The 25,224-nt window shown below is 39.5% G+C and overlaps 1 protein-coding gene and 1 pseudogene across 3 annotated transcripts in view; one reads left to right on the plus strand and one right to left on the minus strand.

Moving 5' to 3' along the window:
• Positions 1-25,224, plus strand: part of KCNQ5 (potassium voltage-gated channel subfamily Q member 5) — a 579,108-nt gene that overhangs the window by 529,832 nt on the left and 24,052 nt on the right. For all 3 annotated transcript variants that reach the window (XM_019030067.3, XM_019030068.3, XM_055390620.2), the window contains one exon: positions 19,942-20,050. In XM_019030067.3, the coding sequence (XP_018885612.1) occupies positions 19,942-20,050 (109 nt within the window). The remainder of the gene's footprint in view (positions 1-19,941; positions 20,051-25,224) is intronic.
• On the minus strand, positions 7,642-17,740 carry LOC109027151 (RNA-binding protein with multiple splicing 2-like; annotated as a pseudogene).

Below are 25,224 nucleotides of genomic sequence, written 5' to 3' on the forward strand. Positions count from 1 at the left end.
GGGTGTGGTGGCTCATGCCTGTAATCCCAGCACTTTGGGAGGCTGAGGCAGGCAAATCACGAGGTCAGGAGTTCAAGACCAGCCTGGCCAACATGGTGAAACCCTGTCTCTACTAAAAATACAAAAAATTAGCTGGGCAATGTGGCAGTTGCCTGTAATCCCCGCTACTCAGGAGGTAGGCAGAAGAATTGTTTGAACCTGGCAGGCGGAGGCTGCAGTGAGCCAAGATTGCGCTGCTGTACTCCAGCATGGGCGACAGTGGGAGACTCCGAAAAAAAAAAAAAGAGAGAGAGAGAGGAAGGGAGGAAGGAAGGAAGGGAGGGAGGGAGGGAAGGAGGAAGGAAGGAAGGAAGGAAGGAAGGAAGGAAGGAAGGCAAGCTGATAGAATGGACCTCATTGAATTAAAAACCTTTGCTCTGCAAATGAGACTAAGGGGATGAAAAAACAAGCTGCAAACTGAGAGAAAATATGTACAAATGACATATCTGATTAGAATATATAAAGAACCCTCAAAACACCACAGGGGGAAAAAAAACACCAGTTGAATAAGAAAATAGGCAGAAAACGTGAAGAACATTTCACCAAAGAGCATATAAACATGGCAAACAAGTGCAAGAAAAGATGTTTAATATCATTAGCCCCATGGGGAAAGTCCAGTTAAAACTACAGGAGATATCACTACACACCTGCCAGAATGGCTGAAACAAAAAAACCAGGGACGACACAAAATGCTGGGGGAGATGCAAAGAAGCCGGATCACTTACACATTGCTGGTGGGAAAACAGTTTAGTAGTTTCTTAAAACTATTCAGTTAGTTACTATCTGACCAAATAATTTTATTCTTGGGTATTTAGCCCAGAGAAATTGTTATGTTCCCATAAATCCTATATATGCATGGTCATAGTAGCTTTCTTTGTAATGACCCAAAACTAGAAACAACCCAGAGTAATATTAATATATATAATATATATTTTATTATATATTACATATATTATTATATTACATATAATATATTAATATATTGCATATAATATTATATATGTACTATATATATTTAAAATACAACTGAATAATATTCCATAGCATGTATGTGCCACAATTTGTTTAACCTTTTGTCTATTGAAAAGTTTAACCAATAGGCAAAAGGTTAAACATATCGTGGCACATACATGCTATGGAATACTACTCAGCAGTAAAGATGAATGAAGTATTGATACACACAACAATGCAGCTGAATCTTGTGAGAATTATGTCAAGTGAAAATATACCAATCCCAAAAGATCACATATCATTAATTATTAAGTATTACTGATATACATTAATGTAGTGTGGGAAGTGTATACATATATATGTGTGTGTGTGTGTGTGTATCCATTTATGTAACATTCTTGAAATTATAGGAATGCATATCATATTAGTGGTTGCCAGTAATCATGGTGGGAGCTGGGAGGGAGGAGGTGTGGCTCTAAAAGGACAACATGAGGACTCCTTGTGGTGATGGAAATGTCTATATCCTGACTGGATCAGTGTTAATATTCTGGCAGTGATATTGCACTATAGTTTTGCAAGATGTTACCATTGTAGGAAACTGAATAGAGGGCACACAGAATCTCTGTATTATGTCTTACAAATTACATGTGAATCTACAATTACCTCAAAATTGAAAGTTCAATTTAAAATAATAAAAGTCAAATGATATAAGCCCTTTGCTACAGAATATAATGATTTTCTTCCTCAACTCTCCCACTCTATCCCTAGACCACCTTTCCAAGAGCAGCCATTTTCTATTTATTTTAGCTATTTCTCTTGATATTTACATATCTCCATATTTTTCCAATAATATGAGTGTACTGCTAACTTCTGATTAATTCATTTTGAATACTGTTTACTTTCTATTCTGGTAAATGAAGATTTCACTCTTTTTTCACTCTTCCTTCTGCAGACCCTCCCAACCTTTCAATGTAAGTCACTATAGTTTTTTGAGAAGTCAAAATTCAGCGTCTACATTATGTATACATATTACACTGCACTATGGTTGTTTCTTACCTTTTGCTTTTCCTGTAGTAAATAAATACCTTGTTCATTGTTGCTGTTTTCATAATTCTTCCCACATCTTCAATAATCTCTCAGTAATATTTTCCACAAGGTAAATTGCGTCAGGTAACCAATCGGTCCCATTGTGACTTTTCTTTGAGAACACATTCTGGAAACCTCCATTCTCCTTTTACTTGAGCTGGCTGCTCTCTAAGCCTACTGCACAGCCATTATCTTTTGAATTCCCTTTTATTTTCTTCTAGATTGGATTCTCAGCTTTCAGGATCTCGTGTTTTTGTCTTTCTTGATTCACTCCATTATTTCACACAGTAAAAATCCAATTTTTTTTACATAAAAAGATGACATGATGACAGAAGGCATGATGATGACAGCTGTCAATGTGTCTGTCCCTCAATTCACACTAGTCCTATCTGGACCAATTTCCCTCTCCACCTGACACACTGCTTTCACACGGGAATTTTCCTTCACTGTCACCCTGCTGACTCCTGTTGCGTTTCTCTGTGTCACCCTGTTCTGTGGCTGTGTCTCCCACTCTCTTGGTTTACTTTGCCATTTTGATGAAGTACATCCTATCATACATTCCTGAGAAGACTGTCTGGAAGGCAAAATTTTTAAGAGCTTGTATGTCTGGAAATAGTTCGTATCCATTCTAGAATATCTTATTGGGTTTTTTTTTCTCCCTTCATTTTCTCTGAAAGAAGAGCGAAAATATGAAGATATTTCTCATAATAAAGATACGAAAATCTGTTATTTGAAAGTTGGACTTGCATACTGGCCCCGATTTTCTTATCCTTCCTCTTTCATTTTCTACCTCTTTGTCTTTTTGTCCTACTTTCTAGGAGTTTTAGCTAATATTATCATCCAAACCTCTTACTAAGATTTTCATTTCTGCTATCATTTCTAAGGTCCTTTGTTTTTGTTGTTTTTGACTAAGGGTTCATTTATTTTAGTATCCTATTTTTGTTGCATGGATAGAGTATTTTGCCTTATATCTGTGAAGATATTAATGACAATGTTTTGAAATTTTCATTTCCTTAGTTTCTGTTACCTTCTAGTTGCTTTTGATCTCCATTTTTGTGTTGGAAGATTTCCTTAGCTACATAGTAAATTGAATGTTTTCTCATAATAAAATGTTGGAGACTAGAAGGGTGACTGGAGTTTCTGAGTGTATTAGAGCTGATTAACTTTGATCTTCACCATAGGTTGACCTGAGTCAACCACTTTTGGGGGAATTCCTGGCAACAGTATCTTTAGCTCTTTTTTCTTGCACTGATCAGATTCCCCAGAGAGTAGCTACTCAAACTCCTAGAGGGAAAAGGTCTTACTACCATTATTATGATAGCGAGCAGGTTGTGGTGGATCCTCAACATTCAATCTGTGTATGATCACTTAATATCCCAGCTTTTGGTTTAATACCTGTCCTTTGACTGTGTTGGACGTATCTTTGGATGAAGGGGTGAACTCTCATCTAAAGATTTCTATCTTCTGCTGGAATAGGAGAGGACCATATGCCCAGGAGTCTGGGAGAGATTGCACGCAACCTTCCTTATCTTAGTTATCCCCTCTTTATGCTTGGATCAAGAAGTACCTAATGTTGCCAATTCCTGAGCCTTTTGAGTTTTCCAAAGTGTAAATCTTGTTGTTCTTAGCTTTTCTCAGTGTTGGCATAGGGTTTTCTCTCTGGTGTCAGCTAGTCAGTTACCTAACTTGTCCATCTGCTTTCCCACTTCCAAAATTATGTTGTTGTCATCTCCTTTCCTTTTCTCTTCTTTTATGGGTTTATGTCTTTTTTTAAAGTATTTCATCACTATAGTTTTAGTGGGTTTTTCAAAAGGAGCAAGATTAGCTGTATATGTTCAATCTACCATCTTAACCCAGAAAGGAACTTCTATCTTAATTATATGTGTATGTGTGCATCTTTGTATGTGTGTGTGCTGAATCACAGCATAAACTATAATCCTTATTGTGGATGAAAGCCAAAAAAGTCAGTTAGTCCAGGCCAACAAAAAGTAATCAAGTTCAGTCAAAGGCTAGTCATATTTTCTCTTTGCTATGAAAGCCTCCCATAGAGCTGTGAGAGTTTTGAAGACATATGAGGACATTTTTTCAGAATGTGGTATACATAGGAAGCTCTAAGTCTATCTCTTTAGAAAAAAAAAGGTAAGCTACACTTCCTGTAATACTGCATTTGAATGTATCCTTCATTTCTGTTTTGAGTACTAGGATTATTTATTCTAGGTCCCAAATTTTTATGTCAAGAATGTCATAATACTAAATAAGTAAAATAAAAAATAATAAAAATAACAAGTAATCCCAGCACTAAGTTATGCAATCTGTATCAATCTGTAATCTTCAATTCCACTAAAAAAAAAAAAAAAAAGTTTGCTCTCCAAATTGCGTCTACTTTGGCAAAAATGCATGGAAAATGCAATTACCTGTTCAAAATATTAAAATTAGCTCTTTAACTAGAATATTGCTTTTAAAGCTCAAAAGGATATTTAACTTTGAAACCAATATGTGCTGCAGATATGGATACCTAGAGGCTTTTTTTTTCAATAAAAACTAATTTTCAGAATTTTTTTCAAATATTGTATCATTTCTACAGCCTAGAAAAAATGTAATGAGAGTGTGTTCACAGATGCATCAAAATTTTTATTATAGCATTATCTTTTATTTCTATGGGAACTCAGTGAGATGATTTTCTAACTCTTAATTTTAAAAAACTCACTTGTAAGCTATTACTCCAAATCTCCTAAGATTCAGAATTGAGTAAACAATGGTCACATGATTGAGATTTTACTATTTGTTGCTACAGTACCAGCAATATAAAGTATTGGGATAAATGTCAGTTTGGAAAAGGTGATAGGTGTGAAATATCCAAAAGTGACATGTGAAGTAATGCTATCTTGCTGTAAAGTATTTAGATTTCCATTAGTGTTACATTGTTCCTGAAGAGAAAAACTAAGTCTGGATTGCCTTCTTTTTTATATTAATATGGATGATACAGTGAGAGAGAGAGAGAGATCCCTCTTCCTTTTGTACCAATGTGAACATTCTTCTATTATTTACTAATTATAAATATATAGATCCAAGAATTTAAAGTGGGCTTACAGATTGCATTTCCACCTAAAAATAAACATGCAGCATACTATATTTATTCAACAAATATTTCCCAAGTTCTACTATAAAAGTTACTCATTCTTTTACTTTAAACTTCTTTTGCCTCTTAAATATTTTCATGGGCTAATAGGGGAAGATTCTATTTAAAATGTTTATAAAAAGTAAACATTATGTGGAAATTTTGGGTTTTTTTCACAGTAGGATTTTGAAGTATACCTAGTCATGAATGATCACAAAAACAAAACAAAAAAATTAACCATAGTACAACAGAAAATAATAAGGCCAAAATCCCATGAATGACAAGGCATGGTCCTGCCCTCATGGAGCTCACTGTCTAACAAGGAAAGGGGCTTGTAAACAATGAAATATAATACAGTGTAATAACTGAGAAGACAGAGGCATACATAGTAAAGGAAGGACTGCATCAGTCTTCCTTCAGAGGTGGTAGACTCTTGAAAGGCTTGTCATTCCAGAGCTAAGCCCGAGGCTCTAAACTCCATCACGCCACCCTGCACACTTCATCCTCTGTGCTTAGGACCTCTCAAAATAAAAGAAATTGCTAGACTGCAAAATAAAGTTATGGTTTTCAAAGTGCCACAAAAGTTACATGTAGGCTGAAATTAAAATGGTGTGTTCTAATTGTTCTGATGTTCTCCACATTGTGAGTGTCCCTTGCTATTGTTGGTGCCCCATGCATATTATAATCTGCGCATCACAAATTCAGCACCTAGAAATTACCAGCCAAACAAATAAGAAAAGCAACGAGGATGGATGAGGGTGTGTAGACGATACCCCTTGGGAGAATGTCCAATGATGATGACGCTTGAACAACACCTAGAAAAGCAGTTGGAATTTGGTGTGGCTGGAGAATGGGATGGAAAGGCCATCAGAAGATGAGGCTGAATGGGAGCTTCTGGGCCATCAAAACCAACTTCCTTCCCAAGGCAACCAGAGATGTTTAAGTTTCCATCTATGATGAGAAATTGACTTTGACATTAAACATCAATTGATGTACAGGAAGAGATTGGAAGGGAATATACCAAAACTTGATAGGATTTGTCTTAGAGTGTTAAAACCACAGGTGAATTTTTTTTCTTTCTTTGTGATTTAATTTAAAATTCAAATTTTCAAGGTTTCTACAATGCACATGTATTACTATTATAATGAGAGAAAAACAAAGTGAAAATAAAAACTATTTGAAAGGAAAAACATCTAGAGTAAAAAATACATTATCCAGAGTATTTTTCTGGGTTCCTTATTCATGCCTTGAGGACCTAGTTTGTCTCTTGGTTACTTAGCAGCATCTAACATGGAACAGGAAGAAAAGTCCTTAGCCAAGGACTTAGTGAAATGAAATTGTGCTACTGCATCAGGGCCCAAGCAGTTACTCTAAACTCTAGTTGGATTAAAGGAATTGTCTTTGGACTAGCACATGTCTAAAATGGTAACTCTAAATCTAGGATGATATTTAAGGTTTTGAGAAATGATAGCAGAGGGTGGCAGGGGGTGAGTAATTTAAATACAACCAGCAGCAGAAAGAAGGAACCCTTGGAAAGTAAATTATAATTCATTACGGGATGTAATAAATTAGTTATCACCACCATTAATAGTAGCCATTTTAATATGTGTTCCCCATAGCATAATGAAATAGAATCATCACATACTTTATTTAAATTCCTAAAATAAAAATGAATTGTGAGGTTGGGCGCAGTGACTCATGCCTGTAATCCCAGCACTGTGGGAGGCTAAGGCACGCAGATCACCTGAGGTCAGGAGATCGAGACCAGTCTGGCCAACATGGTGAAACCCCATCTCTACTAAAAATAGCCAGGCGTGGTGGTGCGCACCTGTAGTCCTAGCTACTCTGGAGGCTGAGGCAGGAGAATAGCTTGAACCCGGGAGGCAGAGGTTGGCGTGAGCCGAGATCACACCACTGCACTCCAGCTGGGCAACAGAATGAGACTCCATTCAAAAAAAACGAAAACAAAAACAAAAATGAATTGTGAACTTCTAGCCCTCACACTTTCACTGTAAGTAACATATCACAATAATGGTTGCCTTTTTTATGATGATGCATAAATATTTTGTTACAGAGTACAAAAATATTTTTCACGTTTTGGTTGATTTCAAGGTTTGGAAAGAATGAGGAGCAGCGGCAGGCAGAGTGACTGTGGAGAGGTGAACAGTACGGCAGAGAGGGCATTCCTATGACTGTTGGCGCATCCGAGAAGATAGGAGCAGAGAAGCCCAATTTGAAAGGAAAAGGCAAACGCCATCTATCTGTTGGGTGGAGGCAGGCGCTGTGTCTGGAAGCGTGTGGGGCCACGGGGCTGGGGGCTCGGGCCTCCCTGAAGCGTGGTGGGTGCAGGGGCGAGGCGAGCAGAGAGAGGCCAGGCAGGATGAACCACCGGGGGCCAGGACCTGTTGCTATGGTGACAGCGTGAAAACAAACTGTACACTCACATATACACAAGCGTAAGCGTCTTCATTCGTGCCAGGAAACATGCAAAATTAAACGCCTCGTTTCCTCGAGCGGGAGCTACCGAAGCAAAGTTGGGTGGGAGGTCAGGCCTTGCAGGGTCCAAGTGATCCTCCGAGCTGGATCTGAGCGCCTCAGCGAGAAGGTCCCCAAATCCTCCTGGGAGGCGTTGGAGAAAGGCTTGAGTATGCAGAAAAGGGCTGAGGAAGAGGAGGAAGGGGAAACAGGAAGGAGTCCTCTGAGTCAGGCTTAGGATTCACAATTTCTGGGGGGCAGCGGCAGCTCTGCACAGGCCGCCCGGGGGCTGTGGCGGTGGGAGCTCAGGGCGCCTGTCCCGGCACCACCACAGATTCCCAGAACCAACTCCCCGGTGACCAGACTGAAGAACTAACAGAACTGACGATACTTCCATCCTTGCTGGGTGGTGTCAGAGGAAGGGAACCAGCGCACCTGGCATGGAGGGCGGCGGCAACGGTAGTGGCAGCTGGGTAGGTGAACGCAGCATGGGTGATGGCTGGGGTCAGCTCTGTGGTGTACAAAGGATAAGGGCCCAGGCCTCTGGGGATGCAGGCATCAGAGCAGCCCCCATCAGGTCATAGGGGTCCCGAGCGATGAAGTAAGTGTGCTCCTAGGTGGGGTGCATGTTGGTGGGATTTGGAGTTGCCATTAGCTTGCTCTTGGCCATCTTGGTGTTGGCTTTGGCAAACTCTAGCCTCATGATCTGTGGGTTTTCGGGATCTAAGCGAATATCGTTCAGCGCATTTTTGGCCGCTTCTGCTCCTGCCCCGCTGTCAAAGATCACAAAACAGGCTGTCTCGCGGTGAGCTTGAGTAGGGACTCTTCATACCCCTTGAACGGCCGGAAGATCAAGTAGGGTTCTCTGGGTTTAATGTCCATGGGGAGGCCGCTGATAGTGTCCGGGCCTCCTCTTCCAGGACGCCGCCGGAACCCGCGCTGGAGCCAGTGCGGGTGCTGCGGCCGCGCTCGCCCTCCCGCTACAGGTTGCTTCTGGTGCGGGGGACGGGGCGGGGCGGCGGGAAGGGAACGTCCGGGCGAGCACGGCGGCGGCGCCGGCCTCAGCGTTGAGTGGGCATGGTTGCCTTTAAGTCCTGGAACTTTGGAAGATTTTTTTTTTTTTTTTTTTTTTTTTTTTTTTTTTGTGGAGACGGAGTCTCCCTCTGTCGCCAGGCTGGGGTGCAATGGCGCGATCTCGGTTCACGCAACCTCCGCCTCCCGGGTTCGAACGATTCTCCTGCCTCGGCTTCCCGAGTAGCTGGGACTACAGGCGCCCGCCACCACGCCTGGCTAATTTTTGTCTTTTTAGTAGAGACGGGGTTTCACCATGTTGGCCAGGCTGGTCTCGAACTCCTGACCTCAGGTGATCCGCGCGCCTCAGCCTCCCAAAGTGCTAGGATTACAGACATGAGCCACCGCACCCGGCCTGGAAGATTTTTTTTCTTCATTCTGTTTTCCTATTTTTCAAATACTTCATATCAAAAAGTATACATTATTTTTGTGATGGAAAAATTCTTAAATTCCTTAGGAAACTTTAAATGAAGTATAAATAATTTATAATCTCATGCACTAGTACAGCTAATTTTATTTTTACATATTCTCTTCTAGCTACTTTTCTTTTCACATACTATTGTACATAGTTATAATCAACATAAGTAGTTTCATATTTTAATTTCATTGCACATTTTTAAATATTTTCATGTTATTACATACTATTCATAATTGCCTTTTTCAGAGCTGTGTACTACACCTGCATGATCAAATGCTATAATTTACTATAATTTGCAGTTTTCTACTTTAGGGCATTGAAACTTATATGATAAACATATTTGCATTATTGCATTAAGCTACATTTCTATTCTTTTTGAACTTATTTTACAAAGGAAACTTACCTTGTATAAAATTGTAAGATTGCTGATTATATAGCAAAGACATAGAATCAATCTAAGTGCCCATCAGTGACAGATTTGATAAAGAAAATGTGGTACATACACACCATGGATACTATGCAGTCATAAAACAGAATGAGATCATGTCCTTTGCAGGAACACGAATGGAGCTGGAGGCCATTATCCTCACCAAACTAACACAGGAACAAAAAACCAAATACCACATGTTCTCACTTTTAAGTGGGAGCTAAATGAGGAGAACACATGGACACAAAGAGGGGAACAACACACACTGAGGCCTACTTGAGGGTGGATGGTGGGAGGAGAGAGAGGATCAGAAAAAGTAACTGTTGGATAGTTCCTGGGTGATTAAATAATCTGTACAACAAACCTGAGTTTACCGATATAATAAACCTTCTCATGTACCCCTGAACTTAAAAGTTTAAAAATCAAAAATAAAAATAAAAAGATTGCTGATTATACTTTAAGTATTTTATTGTCATAAAAATTTAATCCAATTTATATTGTCACCAGCAATGTCAAAGTGTACCAAATTCATCTCAATTTTTATTAGTTATTATTCTTTTGCAAATTAAATTGGTATAAGTTCATGCTTTTAATTTACAATTTTTAAATTTCTAGTAAGGCTGAATAATTTTCAGTTATTTTTTGCTAGTCTTTCCTGACTGACTTATTTGTACATATATATTTTGGATTGTGATTCATTCAGATAAGTTCCTTACACATTGTGGATATTAAGCCTTTTTTATATTTTGGAATTCTTCCCTAATGAAGAATTTTTGGCATTGTAATTTAGTTATTGTGGGTAGCAACATGGTCTGTCTTCATGATCAAAGCTGCCAGCTCTCTCCTTTATAATTTCTTCTATTGCCCCAAATGTGAGGACGTTATTATTCCTCCACAGACAAAACAAGTGTTTCTGCTATGTTTTTGACAATTGGGTTTTATTTTTGTCTGTGACTGTGTAAGCTGCTTGCGTTTAAAAGCAGTAGTGATTTCTTTAAAAGAGAAAGAGGGCCAAAGCCTGAGAAGAGGGGTTTTTTGATGGCTGCGGGTAGAAGACAATGACTGGAATTCAGCAGGCTGAGGCCTTCAAGCTCAATTAAAGATGACTAGAATGTTGTGATAGGACAAAACCTTGCTCCTATATCACCAGTTCATCAAAGGATTTTTAAAGTGTTTTTCTGTTTTTTATGATGTAGTCATTTACTGCTGTCTTGTGAGGCACGTATGTTGTCCCAAATTGCTCCTCTGCAAAATATATCAGCAGCACCAAGGAACACAGGATGGCGGATTAGCCAAACACACTGCTCAGCTCTGGCTGAAGGAGACCAGGAGATGTCATTTTTCTACCTACAACCAGTAGTCTTTGCCCTTGGCCATACATCGCATTCTTCCAGAGAGCTGGGAACTCCAACACCTGGGTCCTAGCCTTTGGTTTCTAATGTTAGTGGTCTTGAGAGCATCCTCATTATTGGGATTTTTTTTAACACTCCCCAAATGATTTTAATGTGCAGCCAAGGTTGAAACCCACTGTAATCATTTCATCAAGAAATGCAAAGAAGATATCCAAAAGAAAAGAAGTCAATATATTGAAGAGATATCTGTACTCCCATGTTTATTGCAACACTATTCACAATATCCAAAATATGGACTTAACCTAAGTGCCCGTCAGTGAATGAATAAAGAAAATGTGGTATAGATACACAGTGAAATATTATTCATCCATTAAAAAGAATGAATTCCTGTCATTTGCAGCAACATAGATAGGACTGGAGGCCATTATGTTAAGTGAAATGGGCCAGGCACAGAAAGAAATAGATCATATGTGCTCATTCATATGTGGGACCGAAAAAAGTGGATCTCATAAAGACAGAGCTTAGACTGGTGGTTACCAGAGGCTGGGAAGAGAAGTTGGGAATTGGAAGAATGGGAATGAAGAGAGGTTAATGAATGGCTACAGTTTGATAGAAGAAATCAGTCCTAGCGTTTGATAGGTCAGTAGGGTGACTATAGTTTACAATAATCTGTTGTATATTTCAAATAGCTCAAATAGCTAGAAAAGAATAATTCAAATGTTTCTAGCATAAAGAAAAGACAGATATTTAAGATGATGGATAGCCCAAGTACACTGACTTGATCTTTACAGGTTTTATGAATGTAATAAATTATCACATGTACTCCAAGAAAATGTACATCTATGTATCAATGAAAAATAGAATGATTTTTAAAAAGAAATGCAGAAAGAATCTAATCCGTAAAAGAAGGTGACTAAGAAAAAGAACTAGAAACTACCTGTCCTTCTTCCATGAATACCTTCAACTTGATGGTAAAATTTCATAGTGGAAATAGAAATATGGTTTTTGGACATAGCAGAAGTTTCCAAAATGGTCTTCTTTACCATCCTCTCTCTTCATCATCTAAAGTCCAAGTGGTCCTTTCCAAACAGTATAGAAAGTAGCAATTAGTAGTTTTTCAAAATTCAAAATTTGGCTTAGATCTTTTTATTTTATTTTTATTTATTTATTTATTTAGAGATGGAGTTTCACTCTTGTCACCCAGACTAGAGTGCAATGGTGCGATCTTGGGTCACTGCCACCTCCTTCTCCCACTTTCAAGCAATTCTCCTGCCTCAGCCTCCCAAGTAGCTGGGATCACAGGTGCCTACCACCATGCCCAGCTAATTTTTTTTATTTTTTTTATTTTTAGTAGAGATGGGGTTTCACCATGTTGGCCAGGCTAGTCTCGAACTCCTGATCTCAGGTGATCCACCTGCCTCAGCCTCTGAAAGTGTTGGGATTACAGGCGTGAGCCACCGCACCCGGCCAGCTTAGATATTTTTAAATGTCAGGGAACAGAGTACTTGAAAGCAAATCCTGAACGCTGCTAATCAATAGGAAACAGGAAAGGCTTGGGGAAGATAAACAGTTGTATTTTATATTTATTTTTCTCCCTAATGCCAAGCATGGATCATTCATGGGGCTAGCTCTGCCAGAGAGGATCCCAAGAGGATCCCTCACAGAGAGCAGGACTTTGGGGAGGACCTTATTCCATTGGCATTTTGCCCTTTTCTGAGTAGGTTTTGACTAGGTGCTCACAAGAGTTCACGGTCCCATAACCTACATCTCCCAAAATACCAGGACAGAGAGGCAAATGTGTAGTTGGAGAACAGAGGGCCAGCCTCAGCTGGAAATATAGCCCCTCCTAGGTACCTTAGCATTCAGAGGGGTTTAAGCCCCTAGGAGTAATAAGAAAGACATTTAATGTGTTATTAACTTCACTGGAAATAAAATTGACAACTCAAGATATAGCAGGTCCACAAATAAAATTGTTTCCTTCAACATCGTTTTGTTAGATGGATGAGGAAAAAAAAATTGGTTCTTGGCTGGACCACTGTCTGTGTGGAGTTAGCACAACCTCCTCAGGCCTGCATGGGTTTTCTGCAGGTTCTTTGGTTTCCTCCCATATCCCAAAGCTGTGCACTGAAGTTCATTGACATGTCTAAATGATCCTCATCTGAGTGAGTGTGGGGGTGTGTGTGAGCATGCTCTGCTCTGAGATGTGCCCTGTCCATGGCTGTTAGCTGCCTTGTGCCCTCCGCTGCCAGGATGGGCTCCAGCCACCCTCGACCCTGAACTGGAATAAGTGGGTTGGAAAATAAATGAATGAATGAATGAATGAATGAATGAATGAATGAATACAAATTATTGTAAAATCAAAATGTGTCAGACCAGACTCAGTGGCTCACACCTGTAATTCCACACTTTGGGAGGCCTAAGTGGGAGGATCATTTGAGATCAGGAGTTCAAGACCAGCCTGGGCAACATAACAAGACCTCTCCATCTCTGCAAAGAATTAAAAAATAAAAATAAAAACTAGCCAGACATGGTGACCTGTGCCTGTAGTCCTAGCTACTAGGGAGGCTAAGGAGGGAGGATAACTTGAGCCCAGGAGGTTGAAGTTGCAGTTACCTATGATCACACCACTGCACTCTAGCCTAGGCAACAGAGGGAGACGCTGTCTCAAAAAATATATAATAATCAATAACCATACATCTGGCAGTAAAATGAGTTTGGTTAAAAATAACTAAATAGGCCGGGCATGGTGGCTCACACCTGTAATCCTAACACTTTGGGAGGTTGAGGCCGGTGGATCACCTGAGGTCAGGAGTTCAAGGCCAGCCTGGCCAACATGGTGAAACCCCGTCTCTACTAAAAATACAAAAAATTAGCTGGGCATGGTGGCAGGCACCTGTAATCCCAGCTACTTGGGAAGCTGAGGCAGGAGAATCGCTTGAACCGAGGGGGCGGAGGTTGCAGTGAGCCAAGATCGCACCACTTCACTCCAGCCTGGGCTAAAGAGCAAGACTCTGTCTCAAAAATAAAATAAATAAATAAGTAAATAAATAGCCTATGATAATCAAACAAATACACAACAACTGATGCAGTAGGAAAGCACTCAGCAAGCCCACCAATATTTGCTCTTGTTTTTTTAACTGTATAGTGGTAGGAGGTGCCCCTTCTAATTTTCGCTATGCAATCATTTATTCTTTGATTTAACCTCCCGCCATTATGACCACTGTCACTCACTGATTAACCAAAAATTAGGTAAATAATTATCTTACTTGTTTTTATTAATCTTTCTTAAGTGTATATGTAGCTCACATTTGTTTCAGTGTTTAATATTGTGTTTTGTGTCTTTATGTAGAAATTTGGTGACGTTTTTGTGACCAGAAATATGCCATAGGACTTTAACTCTTCTTTAGATCAAATAGCTATGGTAAAATCATTTTCATTATATGTGATTTCACTTAAAGTCACAATTTCCAAGAACCTACCGAAGACATTAAGTGAGGACTTGGTGTACTTATGAAGCAGAAAGACAGCATCTTGCTCATTTTTGTAGCTTTGAAGCAAGAAAAAAAATTCCCTAATTCACTCCTGCCTCAACACATGCCAGCAAAGATATATTTCCTATTCATTTGCTCTAACTACACCTACCCAAAAAAAAGCAGGATTGAGTGTTTAATTTATGGCTTAAACAATCAAGTTATAAAGTGCTGTATAAAACTGCACAATCAGATGCATTTGAGTATAATGTAATTGATGACCGACTCTCATCCTCTGTCCAGCCCTGTTCCTAAACAGGATGAGTCTCTTATTGGGGTACAGGATGTTGATGGGGAGTGCAACATTAGGCTGGGAAGTAATGTCTTGTAATCATTTGGGATGTTCACAGGTTCATTTATGTGTGAACAATATAGTTTCACTATCTTTACTTTTGTGCTTATTGTGACAGTAAACATCTGCTGAAAGAAAGTTTTCCATTAACCTCAAATTTAAAGGACTCTATATTTTATGCTATTTCATTATTTGGACCTGCATTATCATATTATGGCTGGTTATATAGTGTTTTCAAATACAGAAATTATTAATATAGGCTTGCAGGATCTGTCTTGTAACCACTCCAGTGTTCCCCAACTTTCTGAGATATGAGAAGAGACTAAGATAGAAGTACCTCTCATTCAGTTTCAGATGAGGTAAAGCAGTCATATGCCTCTGTTTTGAAGGACAGCATAAAACGCTCTTGTGAATTCTGTACTGGGAATCTTTTTTTTTTTAAGAGACTGTGTCTCACTCTGTTGCCCAGGCTGGAGTGAAGTAGTACAATCATAGCTAACTGCACCGTCGAACTCCTGGGCTGAAGCTATTCTCCCTCTTCAGCCTCCTGAGTAGCTTGAATGACTACAGGCATACACACCACCATGCCTGGCTTTTTTTATTTTTATTAATATTATTATTTGTAGAGACAGAGTTGCCCAGGCTCATATCAAACTCCTGGCCTTAAGCAATCCTCCTGCCCCAGCCTCCCAAAGTGCTGGGATTAAAGGAATGAACCACCATGCCCAGCTGTACTGGGACTCTTGATAAAGTTTGTTATTCAATATTTCCTTTGGGGAGCTAACATCTGGGCATCTCCCAGGGCTCTATAATGATGGCTGGTGGCTTCAGTTTTGTCAGCCACCCAGCCTGTATATGAGTCCTCTATTCCACCTGACCTTTCCCCATCCCTTACACACCCCCCTTGAATTTCCAGGGTCTGTATATTTCCAAGGCTCCTTTGGGTGTGGTCTGGCCCAGCACACGGCCATGGTGACCACATTGCTCAAAATCAAATCTCCTCTGGATTTGATATAGGGTCCACACCATGCCAAGTGCACCAGCCCTGTGAAGAAAAATGTAATGCAGGAGATGGGAACTCAGATACCAATAAGAGATACAAGAAGGGCAACCCCATGTGGTGGTTCACGCCTGTAATCCCAGCGCTTTGGGAGGCTGAGGCGGGCAGATCACCTGAGGTCAGGAGTTCAAGACCAGCCTGGCCAACATGGTGATTCCCCGTCTCTACTAAATATTTAAAAATTAGCCAGGTGTGGTGGTGGGCACCTATAATCCCAGCTACTCGGGAGGCTGGGGCAGGAGAATTGCTTGAACCCGGGAGGCGGAGGTTGCAGTGAGCCGAGATTGTGCTACTACACTTAAGCCTGGGTGACTCCGTCTCAAAAAAAAAAGAGAGACAGAAATACAAGAAGGGCAAATCTGGAAGCCATCAGAGGTGAGGCTCAGGGTCAGACAGCTCCAGAACCCAACTGCTGGGGTTAAAGTTCTCATTCTGTCATTTATTCTCCAGGTGTCGCTCGGCAAGTTTCTTAGCCTTCTGTTCCTCACTTTCACAACCTATAAAACAAGAGGTAATGGTAAAACACACTCAGGTCGGGTGTGGTGGCTCACGCCTGTAATCCCAGCGCTTTGGGAGGCCAAGGCAGATGGATCACGAGGTCAGGAGATCGAGACCATCCTGGCTAACATGGTGAAACCCCAACTCTACTAAAAAAAATACAAAAAAAGTAGCTGGGCGTGGTGGCGGGCACCTGTAGTCCCAGCTACTTGGGAGGCTGAGGCAGGAGAATGGCGTGAACCTGGGAGGCGGAGCTTGCAGTGAGCCGAGATCATGCCACTGCACTTGAGCCTGGGTGACAGAGCGAGACTCTGTCTCAAAAAAAAAAAAAAAACCACTTCATGGGGTTACAATTAATTAAAGTTCTTGGCACATAATTAGATTTCTCTAAAAAAAAAAAAACTCTTATTACTATCATCATCATTATTGTCCTGGAGTAAAGAATTGGAAGCCATTAGGGAAAGTTTTCCCAGCTGTATTCATTTCTTGGACTGCCATCCCAAATTACCACAAATCAGGTGGCTTGAAAGCACAGAAGTGTATTATCTCACAGTACGGGAGTCCAGAAGTCTGAAATCATGGGATCATTATGGTTGCTTCCTTCTGGAAGCTCTGTGGGAGAAACCATCCCCTGCCTCTCTCCTAACAACTGGTGGTGGCCAACAATCCCTGGTGTTCCTTAGCTTGTAGATGCATCACTCCAGTCTCTGCTTCCATCTTCTCTGTGTCCCTATGTCTTTGCCTTTTCTGTTTCATAAAGACATTTTTGCTGCATTTAGGGTCCCCCCCAATCCAGTGTGATCTCATTTTGAACCTTACATAATTACATCTGCAAGACCTTTATTCCAACTAAGGTCATATTCCGATGTTCCACGTGGACATAAATCTTGGGGTGACTCTATTCATCCTACTACAGCAACTAAGAGCAGGTTACAATAAAATCAGAGAAACTATGAACAATTCCTGGAAAGAATGTCGTCAAACCATGGGCACAATGTTTATGGGCTAAAAAGACTGTGCTGTGTGGGTGTTCAATCCAGCAAACTGGCTACTCTGAAGGTCACCACTGAGTCAGAACCAACTGTCAAACACAGAGTTAATCAACGTACTCTCATTCCAACTGGGGCAAACTTCTCTGGAGAAAACATGTATCTGACAGGAGCAGGCTGTACACATCAGGCAACACACAACGTGTAGTGAGCTCTTTGCCCTGTCTCTCCTGACATATTGTGGTCACAATTTAACCCCAAACTCGTTCTGATACTGAGTAATGCAATGCAAAGGGCATGGGCTTTGGAGCCTCAGGGAACTGGATTCTAATGTCATCCTCTGCAACTTACTAGCTCCACTTGCCACCTTCATGGCCTCAAATGAGGTACTTACCCTCTCCAAGCCTTAATTTCTGCATCTGAAAATTGGTCATAATACCACTAACAACTTGTAAAGTTGCTCTAAGTATGAAAATTAGTATATGCAGAAGTTGCACCTAAGTACCCGGTGTAAATTTCAATGAGCAGTTGCTATTTGTCTTAGTCTATTTGCACTACTATAAAAAACGCCTGAGACTGGATAACCAATAAAGACTAGAAATTTGTTTCTCACAGTTCTGGAGGTTGGAAGTTCAAGATGGCACCTTGCTACTGAGTCTCCCAGAAGAGACAAATGCTATGTCCTCACATGGTAGAAAGACCAGAGGGTAGGAGGGCCTACCTAGTTCACTCCAGCCCTTCTATAAGGTCGCTAATCCCATTCATGAGGGCTCCACCCTCATAAATGAATCACCTCCTAAAGTTCCCACATCTTAATACTATCACACTGGTGATTAAGTTTCAACATATGAATACAGGAAGACAAATTTCAAAAAATAACACTATTATTATCATTATTGTGAGGTAGTAGTTTCATCTCTCCCCTACTAGGCTTAAAGGCAAGAAAGCCAAAGGGACCTTGAAGAAGAGCTGTAAAGATCCATGTGTCTACATGTATCTCATCATCTCTTCCCGCACCACCACCTGCATTACAGCACAAAAGTAAACTGCATAAACACACAGTAAATATTCATTGATGTAAATGACACACAAACTGCATTACAAATATAAGCACTGCCTCAATGAATGAACCTCCAATAGCCTTTCAAAATTTGGAGCCCAACCAGGACAGCCCATGGCAAAGTCTTTTCCTTTCATGACTTAGCAAATGAACACTGCACAGAGCAAAGGCAACACAAAGTAGTATTAGTCCTCTAGTGTATGTCAACATTTAGAGAGGCTTGGACCATATAAAAATGGTATTTGGAGGCCAGAAGCAATGGCTCACCCCTGTAATCCCAGCACTTAGGGAGGCCAAGGCAGACGGCTCACTTGAGGCCAGTAGTTTGAGACCAGCCTGGCCAACATGGTGAAACCCCGTCTCTACTAAAAATACAAAAATTGGCTGAGTGTGGTGGTGCGGTCCTGTAATCCCAGCTACTTGCGGGGCTGAGGCATGAGAATTGCTTGAACCCAATAGGGGTGGTGGTTACAGGGTTACAGTGAGCCAAGATCGCACCACTGCACTCCAGCCTGGGTGACAAAACAAGACTTTTTCTCAAAAAAAAAAAAAAAGGTATTTGGAGGCCACATAACTCCTCTTTCATGAGAGCATTTTTATTACTTTACTTTGTATTGCCAAAGTAATACATGTTCATTGGAGAAATGTTAGAAAATACAGGCAAGCAAAAACAATAAAATCATTCTTAATTTCAGATATGCAGAGAGTTTTTTTTCTTTAACAATATACTGTGACACTTTCCCAGTCATTAGTCTTCAACATCATTTTTTAAAGTTGTCTAATATTCCATTATATAAACCTACCAATATCCATTTGACCTATCCTCCATCACAGGAATTTTAACTTCATTCTAATATTTTGTTACTGAAAACAGAAATGCAATGAAATGAGCTTATTCCTTATTTGCTTTACAAATTCATAATAATTTGGCATTTATTATAACCCTGCTGCCTTCCCCAAACATTTGCAATTAACCCAAAAGTAAATTTCCTTGGTTTACGAAAAACTGATTTTTTATCCAGTCTGAAAATCTGCCCTCAGCTTTGGCTGTATGATCTGAAGCAAGCTCTTTCCTGGCTGCCTGTATCCAGTAACTAATAAGTAGTCAGCATTCTTGGCTCCAGCTACTTAGCTTACTTGTTCAGGACATAAGGCTAATGGGGTCAATGTCACGGGATATGAGCTTGATATATACAGGCCAGTTAGTTACAAGTCCAAAAACTATTTCTGTAACTCCAGACAGCTGTCACTTAAAAGCTGGCTGTTAGTTTCCAAGGAACTGGGCAAAAGAGCATAGGTGGATCAACACAAATCCATCACCAGTACTGGAAAGATAATGTGTTGATAGCTTCATCCTGCCCGTAGAAAACAGTTCAGAAAAGTATTCATATTTAAAACTGGGGAGGCTGTAGAAAAAGAAGAAAGAATAATATTGGCAAGACAATTGGCTGACCTTATATCTTGGTTTATCAGCTTACTCTGTGAGTATCCCGCCATTTCCACGTGAGAAAAATTCAGCAACATGTTTCAAATTGCGGATGGTGGTGTTATTTAACTGGCAATATTCTCTTGCAGCTGACACAGCCCTTGGCACTGATGATGTATATGATGAAAAAGGATGCCAGTGTGATGTATCAGTGGAAGACCTCACCCCACCACTTAAAACTGTCATTCGAGCTATCAGGTTGGTGAAAATCTTGAACAACGTGATTCAGAGACATACTTATGATTAATTGAATTACTATGTTGCTAAGTTCTTTTTCTGCAGGTAAATATCCTGGAATAACCACTTTCCCTTTCCTATTCATCCATATGCCTATTGAATTGTGAAATATTTGCTTCTTAATACAAAATTCTGCTGTGTTCAACACAAAGAGTTATAAAACGTGGGTGGGATTTGAAAAGCCAGGTCATATTAGAGAGATTACATGACTCTTGGCTTGCCATGTGTATTTGCTACTTTAAGGACATTTAGTTTATTGATGCAATTGGATTTTTTAATTATTTTTATGACTTGCTCCAATCTGTATTCTGTACAGAATTGTATATCAAAGAAAAGGCCTTGTAGGTTATTTCAAAATGGGTTGAGTTCTGAAAATGGAAACCTAAAGTATTTTGCAGTGACTTAGTCTTATTATCTGAAATGTAATTGTTAAAGGCTGATCTTAATTTGCTTCCTCTACTGATGGCAGAGAGCTAAGAGAGTATACCTAGCAACTTAAATTTACCTTTTCCATGACCTTTCCCACCACACACACACACACACACACGCAATCAAGATCTGGACTAGATGAACTGCTGCATGCTCAGCTGGCCCAGTTTAACCCTTTTGGGAGAATTTGTATCTGTCAGGGAATGCTGAGTAACTATATTGCAAAAAAAAAAAGAAAAAAAAAAGAAATACCTCTGCCTGTTGGTGAAAAACTAGAAGAAAGTTAAAAATATCCAAACCAGGCCAGTTGCAGTGCCTCATGCCTGTAATCCCAGCACTTTCGGAGGCTGAGGGGAGCGGATCACTTGAGGTCAGGAGTTCAAGATAAGCCTGGCCAACTTGACGAAATCCTGTCTCTACTAAAAATACAAAAATTAGCTGGGTGTGGTGGCGGGCACCTGTAATCCCAGATACTTGGGAGGCTGAGGCAGGAGAATCTCTTGAGCCCGGGAGATGGAGGTTGCAGTGAGCTGAAATCATGCCACTGCACTCCAGCCTGGGCAACAGAATGAGATTCTGTCTCCAAAAAATAAAATAAAATAAAATAAAATATCCAAACCAATTTAGCTATTCACATGTTTGGTCTAATCTTGAATGTTAGCATGATTGATTACTTACTTCTGTTTTTAGTTGGTCATTTGGCATCATGTTAGACATTGATTTGCCCTATAGCTGAGAGTCACTGGGAAAGCAGAAATGAGTTCTAAAGATTTTCATAAATGTTTGTGGGGGCAAAGAAAATCATGGTGTGATGAAACTCCAGAAGATGTTTAAACACTATCTGTAGCAGCAGCCTAAAAAAAAAAAAGTTCAGTTACTTCTCAATGGAACCCTCAAGTCACAAACCCTATGGGTGGAGAGATTATACCTTCCTATCTGGCCTGGACAGTCCCAGATTATGCCTCTAGTCTCATCATAAGTGTTAATAATGCTCCCATCTTTCTCAAAGTATCCCAGTTTGGACAATCAATTATATGGTCACCCTATCTCTAGTGAACCTAGAAGCCTTGGGTGATGTATAAGCCCAGATAACCCAGAATATGTAGTGAAATGATGTCTGAAGCCTTCAGTTAAAGGGATAGAGGATTTAGAACTGCACTGTCCAATATGATAACCACTGGCTACTTGAGGCTACTGAGGCTATTTAAATTTGAATTAATTAAAATGAAATACATTTTAAAATTTAGTTGATCAGTCGCACCATTCATATTTCAACTGTTCGATAGCCACAGGTGGCCAGTGGCTACTTCATTAGACAAAGAAACCAAAGACTTCCCATGTCACAGAAAATTTTATTGAACATTACTGGTCTAGAAGTCACCTTGAAATTTTTCACATGTTGAGTATATCCATAAAAGACCCTAAAGTAAAGGTAGGACAATTCAGTCCACGAATTAATCTGACTTGCAACAAGTATGGAAAATCTTATCTAGTGAGAGCAGATTAGGCTTCCTAAAAGTCATACTTAACCCAGTTTATGTCATTTCCCAAGACCTTCTGAAGCTTTCTGCTTTTGCTTTACAACCTATAAAAAGGATTGTGAGCTGCAAGAAAGAAAATGAAATAGGTTTATTCTGCTAGCTAAGCACTTTAGCAACAGCTTAAGATTTACTTTGTTATTCTTCTTGAAACTTGACTGATTTTTGTGAAGTCTTTGCAGAATTCCCTTGCTTTTCAGAATTCTTTCTTGGTTCTTATTTTTAATGGAACTTTACTATTTACATGTCTATCTTTTTGTGGATTCCTGACATTTTCTGCTTGCTGCATTGTGGTACCTGAGGGGGATGTTTTTCTCCTCCATATCCTGATTCTGCTTAGTGGTTTTTCATCACTTCTAAATTCCATTTCGAATTAACAGATTGTGTCGCTTGAACCCAGGAGGCAGAGGCTGCGGTGAGCCGAGATTGTGCCACTGCACTTCACCCTGGGCAACAGAACAAGACTCTGTCTCAAAAATAAAAATAAAAATAAAGAGAATACAATTAAATTAACAGATTCTGTAAAAACCTAATAGATACACTCAATAGCTTAATAACCTAATTGAAAATATTTTACTCATGGTGTACTTAATTTCTAAAGACACATAATTTAAAAACCAACTAATACAATTAGCAGCTCTAAAAAGAAGTTTGCAGGTATAAGTCCTAAATCTTATGCAGAAGGGTTCTTTTTCTAAGGTGTTTAATTATGTTCGTAAGTTCAACATCAGTTGCCGGAGGGTTTTTGCCAGAACATGCCCACCTCTTGCAGCTCCCCTGAAGCAGTATGTATACGTATATTACAGATTGCAGGTGTGAAACATCTATTATTCATCTCAAAATAGTAACTTTGGGTATTTTTCTTGTTATTTTTTAATTGTTAGAATATTTAACATGAATATTTAAATATGCCTTTTGTATTTCAGTAACTCTTGCAATAGTAGTTTTTCCTAGCAGCCAAATTAAAATGTGTAACAAAAAATATGTATTCTACTGCAAGGATGACAGTATGGAAAATAATATTACTACCTTCACAAAGAGCAAAGTAAGAGTTCTTATTTTCAGTTATCAATATTTATTAAACATCTGCCATTTTCTAGAGATGATTAAGGACACTCTCTGAATTTGTCTGGATTCTATTATCCAAATGCACTCTGACACTTTTTAAAAAATAAATAATGTCACTGTTCATGGTACATAGTAAAGAATGACTATTCTTAGACTATTTCCCAAATATGTCTTTTACTCAGAAGAAAACTTAGTTTTGTATATTTCTTCCAGAATTATCATAGATTTTTCTCAAAATATTATTTCAGGGAAATGCAAAAATGTGCTGGAAATGTGTTTTCAAACTCACCTTTAGGAGTGAAGATTGTACTTATTTTTAACAAAAGCCCCATATTTTAGTGATTCAGTTCAAACAATGTTAAGTTTCTTTTTATCCACTCATAGAAATTAGTTCCTAAATGGAAAGATAAAATTAGCAGGAAAGTAAACAAACAAATGGATAGACTCTAGAGGATTCTACACACTCACATATACCTATTTCGTAGTGGATCACCCGTTTTTCTATCACTGTCTTAAAAATATAGCCCATAAATTACCTAGATATGTTCCTTCAAAAGGTCAAGCATCTGGCTAATTGGGACTATCTGAAGGTAACAGACTATTACCTTTCATGCTAGTACTTGGCTTTGTAGTCATTACATATATATATATGAATCTTGGGCAAAGTTTTACACAAAAATTAATATATGCTGTTTAAATTTAAAATAACAGGCCAGGCATGGTGGCTTATACCTGTAAACCCAGCAGTTTGGGAGGCTGAGTTGGGCAGATCACTTTAGCTCAGGAATTCAAGACCAGCCTGGGCAACACGGTGAAACCCTGTCTCTAAAGGAAAAAAAAAAAAGAATGACACTAGAATAACAAATATTTGAAAGTCATATACAACTGCATATTTATGGAAGAGCCCCAGAATAATAACTTTTTAAAATATAACAGAAATTGTATTTATGTACTGAACAGGCAGGTAATTTATCAGATATGCACACCAATGCAACGTATAAGTACTGTGTAAAGGATTCACCATTTGGGGAAAGAGCTTTGTTAAAACAGTGCAATGCAAAGTTTACCTGCTTCTTACCAGTATTGTTTTCAATGAATTACTACATCTAGGATCAAGGCTACTCTTTTTTTTTTTTTTTCAATTTTTAAAACTATTTCGACAGATATAAAATTATCCTGTCAAATTGCTATTAAAAGTTTCTAAGCACTAATCTCTTCATGGATTGGTACCCAAGAGTTGGTGAAGCAGCTCTGGTCCTCAGATCACACTTTTAAGGCCACTCTTAATAAGATCCTCAGTGACAGTTGTTTTCCTGTCCGTTTGTTTTATACAACCATGTTTTATGTCAGTTGTCAAGAACTGAATCAAAATACTGTGAAACCTGTTCTTTTTGTGAATATCAACAAAACCACTGATGCAGATTATTCATTATTCTGAAGAGAAATGACCAAGAAGCTATCGATTGTGTCTTGCTCTTACCGTCTCTTACTATCTCCATGCAATAATGGTCATGCCTGCTATGTTTCACTTTATGAAACCTTTTCTTTCCCAGCCCAGACTAGCCTTTTAGAGAATCAAATGAATACATGAATAAGGTCCAGGGTGAAAACTCGAAGAAGTCTTTAGTTGAAGCTGACAAACGACTTTACACTGGTACCATTGGCTGATTCTATCCCCTCCTCCCACCCTCCCTGAAGCTGCTAGGGAGAGGTAGTCCAAGAAACAGGACAGCCTCTGTACACCCTTGAGCAACTCATATTCCCTCTTCAAGCCTCTGTTTCCTCATTGGCAAACTGGGGATGGTAATGGTATTGACCTCATAGGGTTGTAGTAAGGAATGAATAAATGAATAAACATTTACAAAGCACTTAGAACGGTATACACGGTCAGCACTATGTAAATGCTAATATTATTACCCTTGAGTTGTCTGGACTCCTTATGCCTTCCAGCATGCTGCCTCCACTGCCCATCCTCTGATCTGGGTCAGCCTTTTCCGTTCTGAGCTCCACCCGCTTCCATGATGAGTCACACGAGAGGAGCACTTTGTTCTGTCTTCTGAAGGGTGCTCCCATCTTCCAAAACATACACAGCCTCACCTG

This window comes from Gorilla gorilla, chromosome 5 (genome assembly GCF_029281585.2).
Source record: "Gorilla gorilla gorilla isolate KB3781 chromosome 5, NHGRI_mGorGor1-v2.1_pri, whole genome shotgun sequence".
Classification (NCBI taxonomy): Eukaryota; Metazoa; Chordata; class Mammalia; order Primates; family Hominidae; genus Gorilla; species Gorilla gorilla.